The sequence below is a fragment of the Trachemys scripta genome, chromosome 4 (assembly GCF_013100865.1).
Source record: "Trachemys scripta elegans isolate TJP31775 chromosome 4, CAS_Tse_1.0, whole genome shotgun sequence".
In the NCBI taxonomy this organism is placed as follows: domain Eukaryota; kingdom Metazoa; phylum Chordata; order Testudines; family Emydidae; genus Trachemys; species Trachemys scripta.
Genome location: NC_048301.1, coordinates 23,561,672 through 23,574,864, shown reverse-complemented (window position 1 = coordinate 23,574,864; position 13,193 = coordinate 23,561,672). Strand labels below are relative to the sequence as shown.

At 41.4% G+C, this 13,193-nt stretch overlaps 1 protein-coding gene across 4 annotated transcripts in view; it reads right to left on the bottom strand.

Annotated features, from left to right (window-relative positions):
* The window catches only part of BEGAIN (brain enriched guanylate kinase associated), a 244,766-nt gene that overhangs the window by 170,456 nt on the left and 61,117 nt on the right, over positions 1 to 13,193 (bottom strand). For 2 of the 4 annotated variants that reach the window (XM_034769824.1, XM_034769827.1), the window contains exon 2: positions 7,693 to 7,721. In XM_034769824.1, the coding sequence (XP_034625715.1) occupies positions 7,693 to 7,706 (14 nt within the window). In that variant the 5' untranslated portion in view covers positions 7,707 to 7,721. Of the gene's footprint in view, positions 1 to 7,692; positions 7,926 to 13,193 lie in introns of those variants that run through there. The other 2 variants (XM_034769825.1, XM_034769826.1) reach the window with 1 other exon arrangement.

The following is a 13,193-nucleotide window of genomic DNA, read 5'->3' as shown; positions in this document are numbered from 1 at the left end:
GTCTAACTTTTAAAGATAGTCTTTTGAGATCAGAATAGCAAGCCCAACTTGTAGCTGATGAACTTTACAAATTCAACTCGTGGAGTGTCTTGTTCAAACTTGACCTTTATGCCACTTGCTGTGGCAGTAAAGAAGGGCTCTTCATCTGAATTCAGATCAATCAGTTTTCATTTGAGCTCTTCTCCCTTGATCACCAGCAGTCCTAAGTGGTTTCCTGTCTGTTATATACTAGCCACCCCAGATTCCAAGCATATGTCAACAGAGAATAAGTCCCATTTTGCACAAATCTGACGTATGCTGATTCTTGCTCAGCTATAGAGCTGTCAGTGGATCCATCAGCAAGTGCAGTAAGAAACCTAAGAACCTTTGCAAATGCTTCTATAAAGAATTTCACACCATGAGTTAGTATACATTGATCTGAGATGAAGGCCATTTATAGCCAATTAGCAGTAAGACTCTGTAGAACTAAAATCATGAGTGGTGTTAAACAAGATGGGAAAACTTTTTGGTATCGTTATTTTTAGAGTAATCTAGTAACAAGAGCTTTGTCGAGCCAAAGTGACACACTTCACCTGAGAGGCAGAATGGTCACATAAATGCAGGGAATCAGCTTTAAAGGTCCTATAGCAGCTTACAAGAGTGCTGCCCTTATTGGAAAAAACATTTTATGCTTTGTTCAGTTACACACACTATTTCATCTTTCAGACATGAATTCTGGAAAGTGTGTCTATACCTGTTTCTGATTCCTTAGAATACTCTCTTGTGCTGTGTACTATACCCTTATTTGGCCTTGGTCCTTCATTATAACCTTAAATAATTTCAGTCCTGTTAGATTTTATTTTAACCCCCCCCCCCCCGCGCAAAAAAAAATGGGTGTGTGTGGTGGGTTGCTGTTTTCTGGCCTTTTTTAAAAAAAGTCATTCCATCTGGACATATTCAACTGTATTTAACAGTTGGGCTGTAAATCATAGAGCAATTTGCAAATTGAATTGCCTAAATCTTGTCAGTGAAAACTAGAAGCATGTCTACACTGCTCCTCCAAAGTTCAGACTTTGGGAGTGTGAACAGCAAAGTGCTGCGCTGTAACTCCCTTGTGTGGACACTGTGAGTGCAAATTAAAAGTTTCCTAGTTCACATTAATGGAGTCCTCTTCAAACCGGACTCCATTAATGTGAACTAGGAACCTTTTTAGTTTGTGCCGGAAGCATCTGCTCACAGGAATTACAGCACAGTTCTCTGGTGATTGCTGCTATTCACGTGCCAAAAGAGCAAACTGTGGGGTAGCGTAGAGGTGCCTTTAAATTTGCAAATGTAAATGGCTGTAACAAAGTAATAGAGTCTTTCCTTCCTCTAATCAAATTGTTTTGTAGCAGCAACAAGTAATTACATCATAGTTAATAGTATAACAGAGCCTACTTTGTTTTGGTTAGCAAACTGGACTGTTACTGCCTTTGAACTGATTGTGGGCCAGAGTTTGCAATCTTTTCCTGAAAATCATAGAAAAATTTCTTGTTGCAGGTGCTGATGTCAAATTGGTAAAACTCCACACAACTTACTCTGGCTTGACTGCTAACCTGCATTTCCCCAGACACCTTTGATCATCGCACTGACAGATGAGGCTCAGGCACTACTGCCAGTCTAAGTTCTAAATAATTATAGCTGGTTAAAATTTTCCCAAATTTGTATTTATTGAAGAAAAAGATCTATTTTCTAACAATAACTTTCCTGAACAATTTTTTTTCCAGCTGTAGAACTGGTTTTAAAAAAACTTCAACCACAAAAAGGGACACAGGCGTCTCAAACTTTGTGAAAAATGTTCCCATTGTTTTGGACCGGCTCTATTAACACTAATGTTCGGTTGTTATTCCTTGTCTCTTCCCACCCCTCTATCCCCAGGCATTACCTGTAAGGCTGTATCAAGGAGGCACACCCCTTTCCTCTGTGACTCACTGTAGTGCTCCACAGGAGATTAGCAGTACAGAGCTCACCCCTGAATCAGTTCGGGTCTTTGTTCCACTCCTAGTCATCTCCTGTGGCCACCCTCCCCTGTTCTACCTGGTATCATTCAACCTGGCCCCATCCTGTCCTGTTCTCTCTGTCAACTTTTCTGCTTGCTGGATGCTTTTAATTGCCTTTCATCACTTCTGCTTGTTCCACGTTTCCGGGCAATAGGATTTTTCCCAGCCATAGAGCAACAAACTGCAACTGCTACTTCAACAGAGAGGGTAATTAACCATTTGAACAATTTTACCAAGATCGTGGATTCTCCATGACTGACAATTTTTAAATCAAGATTGGATGTTTTTTTTCTAAAAGCTATGCTCTAGGAATCATTTTGGGGAAGCTCTACAGTGTTCTACAAGAGGTTGGACTAGATGATCAAAATCGTCCCTTCTGGCCTTGGAGTCTATGAAAAAAACCTGTCTGCAGCAGTGATAGTATAAGAGCTTAATACATGCTGTTCCTTCAGCCCTGTGAGGCTTTCCCTGAGCTCTCAGCCTGTCTCTTCGAGGATTTATAAGGGATAGTTGTGTCAGGGATGAGACGGAGAGAACTGGGCAGTTTAGAACTCCTGTGAGCAGGATTAAATGACACAGCATTAGGAACACCAGTGGCTTCAGAAGCTTGTCTACACTAGGGCTCTCGCTGTTGCTGGTGCTGTCCGATGGGGAAATTCTTATTAAAAAAAATAAAATAAAAATGAGAGGGGTGGTGGGAGAAAGAGCAAACTACAGAGGAGGACAAGGCAGAATGGAAGGAACTTAGTGGCAGGCAAGCGTATGCATTAGCATGTGAAGAGAACTGTAACAAGTGCTGGGAATGCAGCATGGTCTAGTGGACATGCATGTGTGTGTTCAGTTTTTTTACTCAACTACAATAAGAGCATTCCTCCAGTGCTCTGGTGTCTTTGGCTATCTTTTAAAAATGCACGAATCAATAAGCAGACCCACCAGTTATCCCAGATCAGCTCAAATATCCAGCTACAAAGCACAGTATGAGAATTCAAGATAGAGTGGTTCTATCATTGGCTCTGTAAGTGTGAACTTTGGGCAAATCAGTTCATCTCATTTTTGTCATCTTAAATCTGAGGATCAGAACCTGCTCCCCTCACAGGGTTGTTGAGACTTTAGGCGGTTTACAGAAATGACTGACTTGAGTTCCTTTGATGAATTGTCATAGAAGTCCTATTACTTTTATAATGATTACGACCAATACTAAAAAGAACATAAAAACCTCAATAGAGAACCAACCACTGCTCCATGCACTATGATTAAACTAATTACTTGTCATGATCTTGCTATACCACTGATGTGAATAGGAGGTGCAAAAAAGGAATTAGCAGGGGAAGTCATCTATTTAAACCTTCCATATAGGGACATACAATAAATCCTGTTTCTGCATTGTGTGGATCTAGAATTGATTCCTGGTGTGTCTGGAGTGCCATTTTAAATTTAGGGATATACTTTGATATCTTTACTCACATTGAACAGTACCCGACTGAACAAATAGTCCTATTGATCTCACTAGGATTACCTGGAGACAGGGCTGGCTCCAGGGTTTTTGCTGCCCCAAGCAGCCACCCCCCCCCGCAAAACAAAAAACAAACAAACAAACAAAAAAGCCGCGGTCGCGATCTGTGGCACCTTGGCAGGAAGTCCTTCGCTCCCAGCAGGAGTGAGGGACCCACTGCCGAATTGCCACCGAAGAGCCGGACCCTCTCTGGTGTGGCCGCCCCAAGCACCTAGTTGGTAAACTGGTGCCTGGAGCCGGCCCTGCCTGGAGAGAAAAATAGCTTTTCCCACACGGGATAGTATCAAAAACTGAGTTAGGGCTGAAAACAGATAAAATAACTTTGTATTCTGAGGTGGTCATCTTCTCGCCAAGGATCTGAAACGAGTTTTTAGACTCAGCTTCACAATCATTTCCTTGCAAAGTAGGAAAATATTATTAGCCTATAATTCAAAAGGGGATGAATCTGTGGCTTACTAGGCAGTAGAACCCCTGAGTCCTGACTCCCTGTCCTGGCCATACTGTCAATCAGTTTTGACTTCTGGATCTGCATGCACAATCTTTTGAGTGGCCACATTTTAGTGCACCAAAAACCATGAATGTGCAAGGCTGGAAGCATGGAAAAAAAACAACCAAGTAATGCTAAATACAATTGTATTTAATTTATGCTAAATTTTATAGATCACCCGGAAAATCTGGCACTCAGCTCCCACAGTAGTAACCTAAATAGAACAGAACATAATGTACATTTCAAAACTCTACTTTGTTACATACCATAGGTCTGAAACTTTCAGCCCTTCTTGGTAGACACATTTGAGCAATGAATCTAAAAACTGTGCTTAAAAGATTGTATTCAGCAGTAATTAATGTTTAAAGTGTCTGGATAAACATGCACACCCAACCTACATAAATGCTGATCCCCAAGAGGTTTGTGATTAGTAGTTAGCCTTACTTCCTGCCTAATATATTGGTACCTCTAGCTATTGTAAACGCTACTCTATACCGCTAAGAATTAGTCACAGTGTGAAGATTTCATTTAGCAATTATTTTTCTAGCTGAAATTTTACAGAAAAATAGCATGCTTCTACTTCTGTGGGAAGTTCTCCACATGCCAGACTAAATTCTGAAAATCTCCCACTCTCCTTCTCCTCCTACCCCTGTCCGAAAGGACTATGGTGCACCTCTGCTAGTCGAGTGCTCTGGGCCAATAGAACACTGCAATAATTCCAAAGTGTGGTAGATTCCTGGGTCAGCAGTTGTCTGTCTTATGGAACCTACTGCACCATTCCTCAAGGCCACTTCAGATGCATCGGGTTTGCTCAAATACAGTAGGACTTCTATAAGAACAGGTTTTAAAATCTTCACATATTTGGCCTCCCAAGGACTGCCGTTTGAGTGGGCCATATGAAGCGTGAAGTCCCTGTGCTTATTTTTGATACTTAAAAGGCTCATTTTTGAAATGGGGAATAGAATGCAAGAACCCTTTTAACCTTTAGTGCTCACCCTGAGGAAACTCAGTCAGATGAGATCCAGATACATGTGATTCTTTCTCTCTCCCCCACTTTTCCCTCTGTGTCCTGGTGTAAGCCCCACCTTCTTCCTCCCGCTTTCTTAAGTCTTAGCTCTGCCTCAGTCACCCTAGTTCCAAAAAAGTGGCCTGAGGCTCTTATTCTCCTCACTTGCCTTATCTCAGCTGCTGTTCACATTGCCACCAGCTGCTGATATATGACACCTCCCTCTGCATCTTACCACCCAGTGGATGTGACTGGAGCTGGTAGCAGAAGAGACAGAGCACATTGAGAGTGCACAGGCAAGGCAGGATAGGAATGGTTCCCACCATGATACTGTACTTGTCCCCACATGCCGGCTGTCAGAAACCCTCCCAGCTACAAGCAGTACTGCCTTGTAGTCCTGATGAAACCAAGGGCACTGGCCTTAAGGTTCTGAGCACACTCCACCTGTGTGTGTGAGAGACACTTTTACAGCTCCTGAAGGCAAGATCTTACACGGCTTGTGAGTTTACCAAACCTTTAAAGTGACCGCACTGTAGTATTTTAACGTGTTTCATTTTTTAAAATGCTGAAGGTGGATTTAGTTTGTGTTCAGGTGTCAGACAACTATGATTGGCATGAGCAGGCAGTGCAACTCACCCCCAAGTAGCTCTGCCAATGACCACCTATCTTGGCCGACTGTCCTACTTCTGAGCCCCTCGTGGGCAGAGGGTGCTTATGATGAGTTATGAATGGGAACAAATGTCTGCTTTGTAAAATACTATATACAGCAAGTGTAAACAACAAGCTACAAATATCAAGATGCTAGCGTACAGAGTGATCCTGCTCCCACTGAAGTCAATAGCAAAACACCCATTTACTTCAGTGGGGTGACATTGGGCTGCTAGGGGTTGGGCTGACTTTGTAGCAGATCCATGCACAGAGTAACTAACTTCGGGGGAGTTCTATGTGGATAGCAGCTGCAACATCCATTCCCCAAATGTTTATGTCCTCAGGTTAATATTTGCTAGTCAGCTGCTAAATATCTCTTCTCAGAGCAAAATGTTGCCCTTGTTGCATATATTTCTGAACTCATTCTTCTCCTAGGCTCCACAGCCTATTATTGCAAATACAGCCAGAGCTGTGTTTATTAAAAGCAGACACCAAGACAGACTTGGGGTTGGGGGGAAGTATTTGTAGCGGTCCCCATATCTGTGCACACAAGTACATAAACAATTATTTGCTTGCGCGGTTAACCAATTTGTGCATGAAAATATGGGTATGCATATGTCACAGATGCTTGTTTCAATACAGTCAAAGTTTGGTTTAATACTGGGCCAAATCCCAAGGTTCTTACTCAGTCTTTACTCAGGCCAAACTCGCATTGACTTGAGGATTTGTGCCATTTATTTATGTTCTTTTCTATATAAATAACCACACTATATCACACGAGTGTTTTATCAAGCTGATAAATTATACCACTTTGATTCCCATGAGACAACACCGCATAGAAATGTAAAATCAGCACCAACTTAATTAATAAATTATACCAGGAACTTCCAAAACATGCATCTTGATCAAGTGTACCGTAGGAGTTAATCCTTCCCACTCTTTTCCTACTAAAATTCCAGCAAGGGACAGTGTTGTGCTTCCTGCCCAGAATTCTCCAAATGCTAACTTCAAACCTCTGGGTTCTCTTACAACTGCGCACTACTGCCTTTCCCTAGCTGTTCTCAGAGTACTGCAACTTCCCTTCGCTTGCTTAACAAACTTAGTAGCCTTTTTAAAGTTAATAAATCTAAGATTTGTGCTTTATCAGTTAGCCCTGCTGTTCAAACTGCCTCAGCAGGTCCTGAGAAGGAATTTGGGCTTGCTAACTGAAAACAAATTGAGAGTCTAGTAGATATAACTGGACATGAAAATAAGCCCTGTAAAAATACTTTAAGGATAATCAATAGTTAAGCATTTCCATATATCGGTTGATGATGTTTGTGGATTGTCTTTAGCCGACTGTATTTGATTAAAAATGGCTACAATTAATGCTCTCTTTTTTCTTTGCAACACGTACAAAAGCAATATCCCCCAAAGCAGGCTTACACTCGGACATGAGATGGGAAACTTATATATTTATAAAAGCCATCTCCCTTTGCTTAAAGCAGGGAGCTGTGCTCATAAGCTGGTACAGTATAACAACATTTGAAACACAGAAGAGACAAGCTTTATCTGGGTATTCAAGAAATATAAAACAGAAATGAACACCAATATTACAGCATTACATTGAAACAAACCACAGTAATTAGATGCTTTGAATTCAAGCCTATAGTTTCTTTAGATTTTTCATAAATTATTGATCCACCTTTCTCATTAAAACAGAATGGCATACTCTTGCAATAAATGGACAAGTGACTACAACATTTATATAATCAAATATACTTTGCATCTGGTAATGAAAACATGTTTGTGTGGAGAATACCCCTTCTGAATTAACATGTCTGCAAAACAGATTTACTAATCGAACCACATTCACTTTCTATTGTCTCTAAACCACGGCTCTCCTCTGCCACATTATCATGCAATCCAATATTTCACACCCATCATATTAAGCAAAATATTTTTCAAGGCCCTATATCACCTATTGTGCACTAGAATATTTCGTGTCTATAATGAGATGTAAATAAACTGTCTGACTTACCTTATTTTCTCCATTTCTGTCGCAGAGGCCTACAAGAAATCAAATAATAGGAGCAAGTGAATGAAGGAAAACATTCACTCGGCAGATTTATGCATAGTTTAGGCTTTCCAAATGGCTTTTGACAAGTGTCTACAAAGCATCAGAAAACGAACCCCACATCTGCATTAGCAGAAAATAACATGGACAGATTAACTCAGAAATAATGCAGCACGCTGCAGAAACACTGTATACCCAGGAGCCATGGGCAACAGAATGACTCAGTTGTAGCGCTGAGGCAGAAAATGAAAAAGCAAGTAACAGGTTACTGTGCCGATTGGATTTCATAGGAAAAAGTTGAAATGCAGAGCTAGCCTGTGCATGGTAAGCACTATGGAAGGATTCTGCTGGCTGTTGAAATCAAGTGATTTAATCTTACGCTAATTTGAGTTCAATTAATCTGTTTCACAGATATCTTGCCAGATGGAATGGCCACAAGCATAGCGTCCTTAGCAGGAGTTTTGGGTAATCAAATTAGTTTTTCCAAGTAATATTCTGTCTTTACAATTAGCAGCTGAGTACATGTAGCCTGTACATTAACCCTTTCATACCTGCTTAGCAAGTTCACTGCTTAGAACTCCTTTAGATCTTTGAGTCCCATTTACCATATTTCTAACACAGAGTTTTGTTAACCCTTTGATTTCTCTTTACCAGAGCTGTAGCATAGAACCTGTTTATTAACTCTTTGATTCCTGCTTACCATATCTGTAGCCTTGAACCATATAAAGGTGTGATTCATGCTTACTACATCAGTAGCCTATAATTTAATTAGCCCTTTTGAGTTCTCTTTACAATATAGATGCTCTAGGACATTGTTAACCCTTTGACTCCTGCTTATTCATAGCATAGAATCTCATTAACCTTCCTGATTTCTTTTATATCAATAGCATAGAATGTTATTAGCCCTTTGGTTTCCTAATCATCATTATCTAGCATAGACCCTTTGAATCCTACTTGTCATACCAATAGCATTGAACCTCCTTAACCCTTTGGGCTCCTGTTTATTGAAACTAGAGAATGAAAACTCAGAACAATTCTGCAATCCCAAGGTTTTAAGATCAATTTTACTTAAATTTCAGCATCCCGAAATCTCACACTGAAAGCATTACCTATTAATCATGAGTTCTTTAAACATCATTGATTGATTAACCATTGTATTAAATATACAATAGATAAAAATTAAAAATAGGTAAATGCAAATGTAACTGTTAGCAGGATTTATTTGTCAAATAGCCAGGAAAACATTCAAAGTACCAAACTGTTGGTTACTCTGTGTTACTTTTCCCCTACTTCCACTCATATTCTTTTGATTTGCCCATTACATGAAGCCATCAGTCATGTACACGGATACATAATAATCTCTGATGAAATGTACAGACGCCCCCCGACTTACGCAATTGTTCCGTTCCGAAAAGCCTTGCGTAACTCGAATTTTGCATAAGTCGGAAACATATACCCACGCATTACGCAAAAATTTCCGCAACTCGAAAATCCTATTTCTGGTTTATGGAACTTTTTCCGTAAGTGTGAGTTTGCGTAAGTCAGGTCTTGCGTAACCCGGGGAGCGTCAGTATGAAGAATCATAGCGAATCCAGTGATTCATTCTTGACTATATCCTGGTGTGCAAGATGCCAGCTGCAGGAAAAGCCCTTTCTAGCTACATTCTCATGGATGTAATGCACATAATGCAGTCAAAGCATGTTTCCTGGCAGCCCGGGACACTCAGTGGTAAATCCCAGATTGTGAGATTAAAAAATTACCTTGGGGTCCAGAATTGCTTTTTCTAATCATATCTTATTAATAGCCCCGTGTTTTTGCAGTTAGCATGAATTGGGTTGTTTAAGTGGCACTGGTTTAAAGTTTAGCCTCTGGGGTTTTTCTTTGGGTGTGGAATGCTGGTGTATGGGGTGGTGTCTTATGGGATATCACTTGATTTCCCACACCACTACCCTCAAACAAGACTCTGCAGTCAAGGGAGACTGGACACAGCTCCTTTCAGGGCCATTCAGCGCTGCTGTGAGTGTGAGCTGGAGGGGTCACTGCATGCCACGAGGGGCTGATCTCATTGCTTCCATGAAGCTGCTAGTTTTTGCTAGCATCAAGAGAAAGTAACTGACCTTCAGACACTTGTCTGGTGCTTTGTTTTCTAGTTTTATTCAAGGGGCTAGGGGGATGGTTTGTATAGTTAAAATGAAGGACTGAGAATAAAGAGTTCCGGGCTCTTTTTCTGGCTGTGCTACTGACCTAATGTGTGAATTTAGGTGAGAGACTTACTTTGTTGAGTCCCAGTTTCCCTCATCTGTAAAGTGGGAATAATTGCATTTAGAACATAAGAGCGGCCATACTGGGTCAGACCAAAGGTCCATCTAGCCCAGTATCCTGTCTTCTGACTGGCCAATGCCAGGTGCCCCAGAGGGAATGAACACAACAGGTCACGATCAAGTGATTCATCCCCTGTTGCCCATTCCCAGCTTCTGGCTAACAGAGGCTCGGGACACCATCGCTGCCCATCCTGGATAATCGCCATTGATGGACCTATCCTCCATGAACTTTAATTCTTTTTTGAACCCTGTTATAGTCTTGGCCTTCACAACATCCTCTGGCAAAGAGTTCCACAGACTGACTGTGCGTTGTGTGAAAATATAAATATATATATATTTAAACCTTCTGCCTATTAATTTCATTTGATGACCCCGAGTTCTTGTGTTGTGAGGAGTAAATAACACTTCCTTATTTTCTTTCTCCATACCAGTCATGACTTTATAGACCTCCTTCATATCCTCCCTTACTTGTCTCTTTTCCAAGCTGAAAAGTCCCAGTCTTATTAATCTCTCTTCATACGGAAGTTGTTCCATACCCCTAATAGTTGTTGTTGCCCTTTTCTGAACCTTTTCCAATTGCAATATATCTTTTTTTGAGATGAAGCGACCACATCTGCATGCAGTATTCAAGATGTGGGCATACCATGGATTTATATAGAGGCAATATGATATTTTCTGTCTTATTATCTATCCTTTTCTTAATGAATCCCAACATTCTGTTAGCTTTTTTGACTGCTGCTGTACATTGAGTGGATGTTTTTAGAGAACTATCCACAATGACTCCAAGATCTCTTTCTTGAGTGGTAACAGCTAATTTAGCCCCCATTATTTTATATATATATAGTTGGGATTATGTTTTCCTTTGCATTCATCAACATTGAATTTCCTCTGCCATTTTGTTGCCCTGTCTCCCAGTTTTGAGAGAGCCCTTTGTAGCTCTTCACAGTCTGTCTGGGACTTAACGATCTTGAGAAGTTTTATATCATCTGCAAATTTTGCCACCTCACTGTTTATCCACCTTTTCCAGAACATTTATGAATATGTTGAATAGGACTGGGCCCAGTACAGACCCCTGGGGGACACCCCTGTTTACCTCTCACCGTTCTGAAAACTGACCATTTATTCCTACCTTTTGTTTCCTATCTTTTAACCAGTCACCAACCCATGAGAGGACCTTCCCACTTCTCCCATGACAGCTTACCTACTATCCCTCCCTCATTAGAGTGCCATAAAGCTTAATCTGATACTTTTGCGAGCCACTTTTGAGATGCTCAGATGGAAGGGAACAGAAAAAGCACCAAGTATTTTTTTATTATTAAGATGCATTTCAAATTACATAGTAAACTTTGTGAATTTATGTCATCTCATGTGTTTGTATAATGTCGAGCACAACTGGCCCCCGATGCTGATTTCTGGAGCTCTGGTTGCTACCATATTACTACTGGTAGGAATAGTATCAGAGGGGTAGCCATGTTAGTGTGGATCTGTAAAAAGCAACAAAGAGTCCTGTGGCACCTTATAGACTAACAGATGTATTGGAGCATAAGCTTTCGTGGATGAATACCCACTTTGTCAGACACATGCGTCTGACAAAGTGGGTATTCACACATGAAAGCTTATGCTCCAATACATCTGTTAGTCTATAAGGTGCCACAGGACTCTTTGTTGCTTTTTGGTAGGAATAGTAATCATTGTTTAAATCCAAATTGTTGAAAAGCTTTTATGCATGGAAATGAGTGGGGTTTTTTTGGCTGCAGACCTCCCATGTTGGCAAGGGGGTTTGTATTAGAAGGTCAATAACAAAGATGACATTTAGGTTAGACTATTGCAATGTCCTCTGCACGGAGCTAAACATTAAATTGATTGGCAAGTGCTGCAGAATATGGCTGCCCCCTAGGGAGCCTGATAGAGAACACACAACACCTATGTTTGGGGACCTGCACTGGTTACCTATGAGCTCCTGTGAGCTCATATTTTTTATAATAAAAAAACCTGATTATAGGTTTTAAGATGTTGGTTTTCAGTTATAAGGCCTAGATCCTCAGCATTGCAATGCCTGACTTCTAGGCACCGAGGAAATCACAGGAATAAGTCTGCAATCCAAAAAGCCTGACTTAGGTGCCTAAGCTCCTACAATGAATAGCGACTAAGAATGGGATCCACAAAAGGCAGCACACTCGGTGTGGAAACTGCCCAACTAGCCAATGGGCGATGCGGACCACAAGGCTAAACCCCACCCCTCTCACAGAATTGGGTGCCTGTCTCTGCTTGCAATCCAGAGCTGGGAACCCCTCTATTGTAGTCAGGCAGTTTAGAGTGTATGTAGGTGTGTAAGTTCCACATTAGGTGCCACTGCAATCTACAAAAATCGTGCTGGGCTGCTGCCTAACCCTGTAGGTACCTAAACTCACTTGACACCTACGTTTTCACTGTAAAAGGTCCCTAGGTGCCTACATTTCTGCCTCTGGGCACATGTGCTGCAGCCTCATTTTAGGCATCTGGACACCTTATCTCCTGCCTAAGCCTCAGAGCGAGCTAGGTGGGTAAATGCCTATCTCACCCATGCTGCTCAAAAGCTGCCTAGCAGGGTCCCTGCCAGATTTTGAATGGAGGAGGAGGTGCCCACCTTATTACTTCATGGTTAGAGCACTCACCTGTGAGACCTACATTCAATTCCCTCCTCAGGCAGAGTGCCATTTTGGGCCACCTTTTCATCTGAATGTGGCATCTCACTGCAGGACTGGGAGAGGAGGAGAATGCCTGATCTGGGAGTTGTGCTCTGCTATTTTTGTGGGAGGAGGAGATATTCTCTTTTGGGTGGGAGAGTGGGATAATATAGGGCATAATTCAACACTCACTGAAGTCCATGGGAAAAATTCCCTTTCCAATTTAATGGACGTAGGATCAGGGATATAGTCTGAGTTGCTGCCTGAGTGGCAAGAGCACATTGGGGGAAAGATGAAGACAAGCTCACTTAAATTGGCCAGTATTCGTTTGACTTTTTTTTTTCTTCCTTTTTTTTGGTGTTGAGGAGGCCAGTGGATTTTATTTCTGTGGTGGTGAGAGTAGTAAACAAGGTGCCGCTGACAGAACTTCCTGGCACATCATCTGTTAGTCGCCCACAAGTTTAGCATCCTATCAATT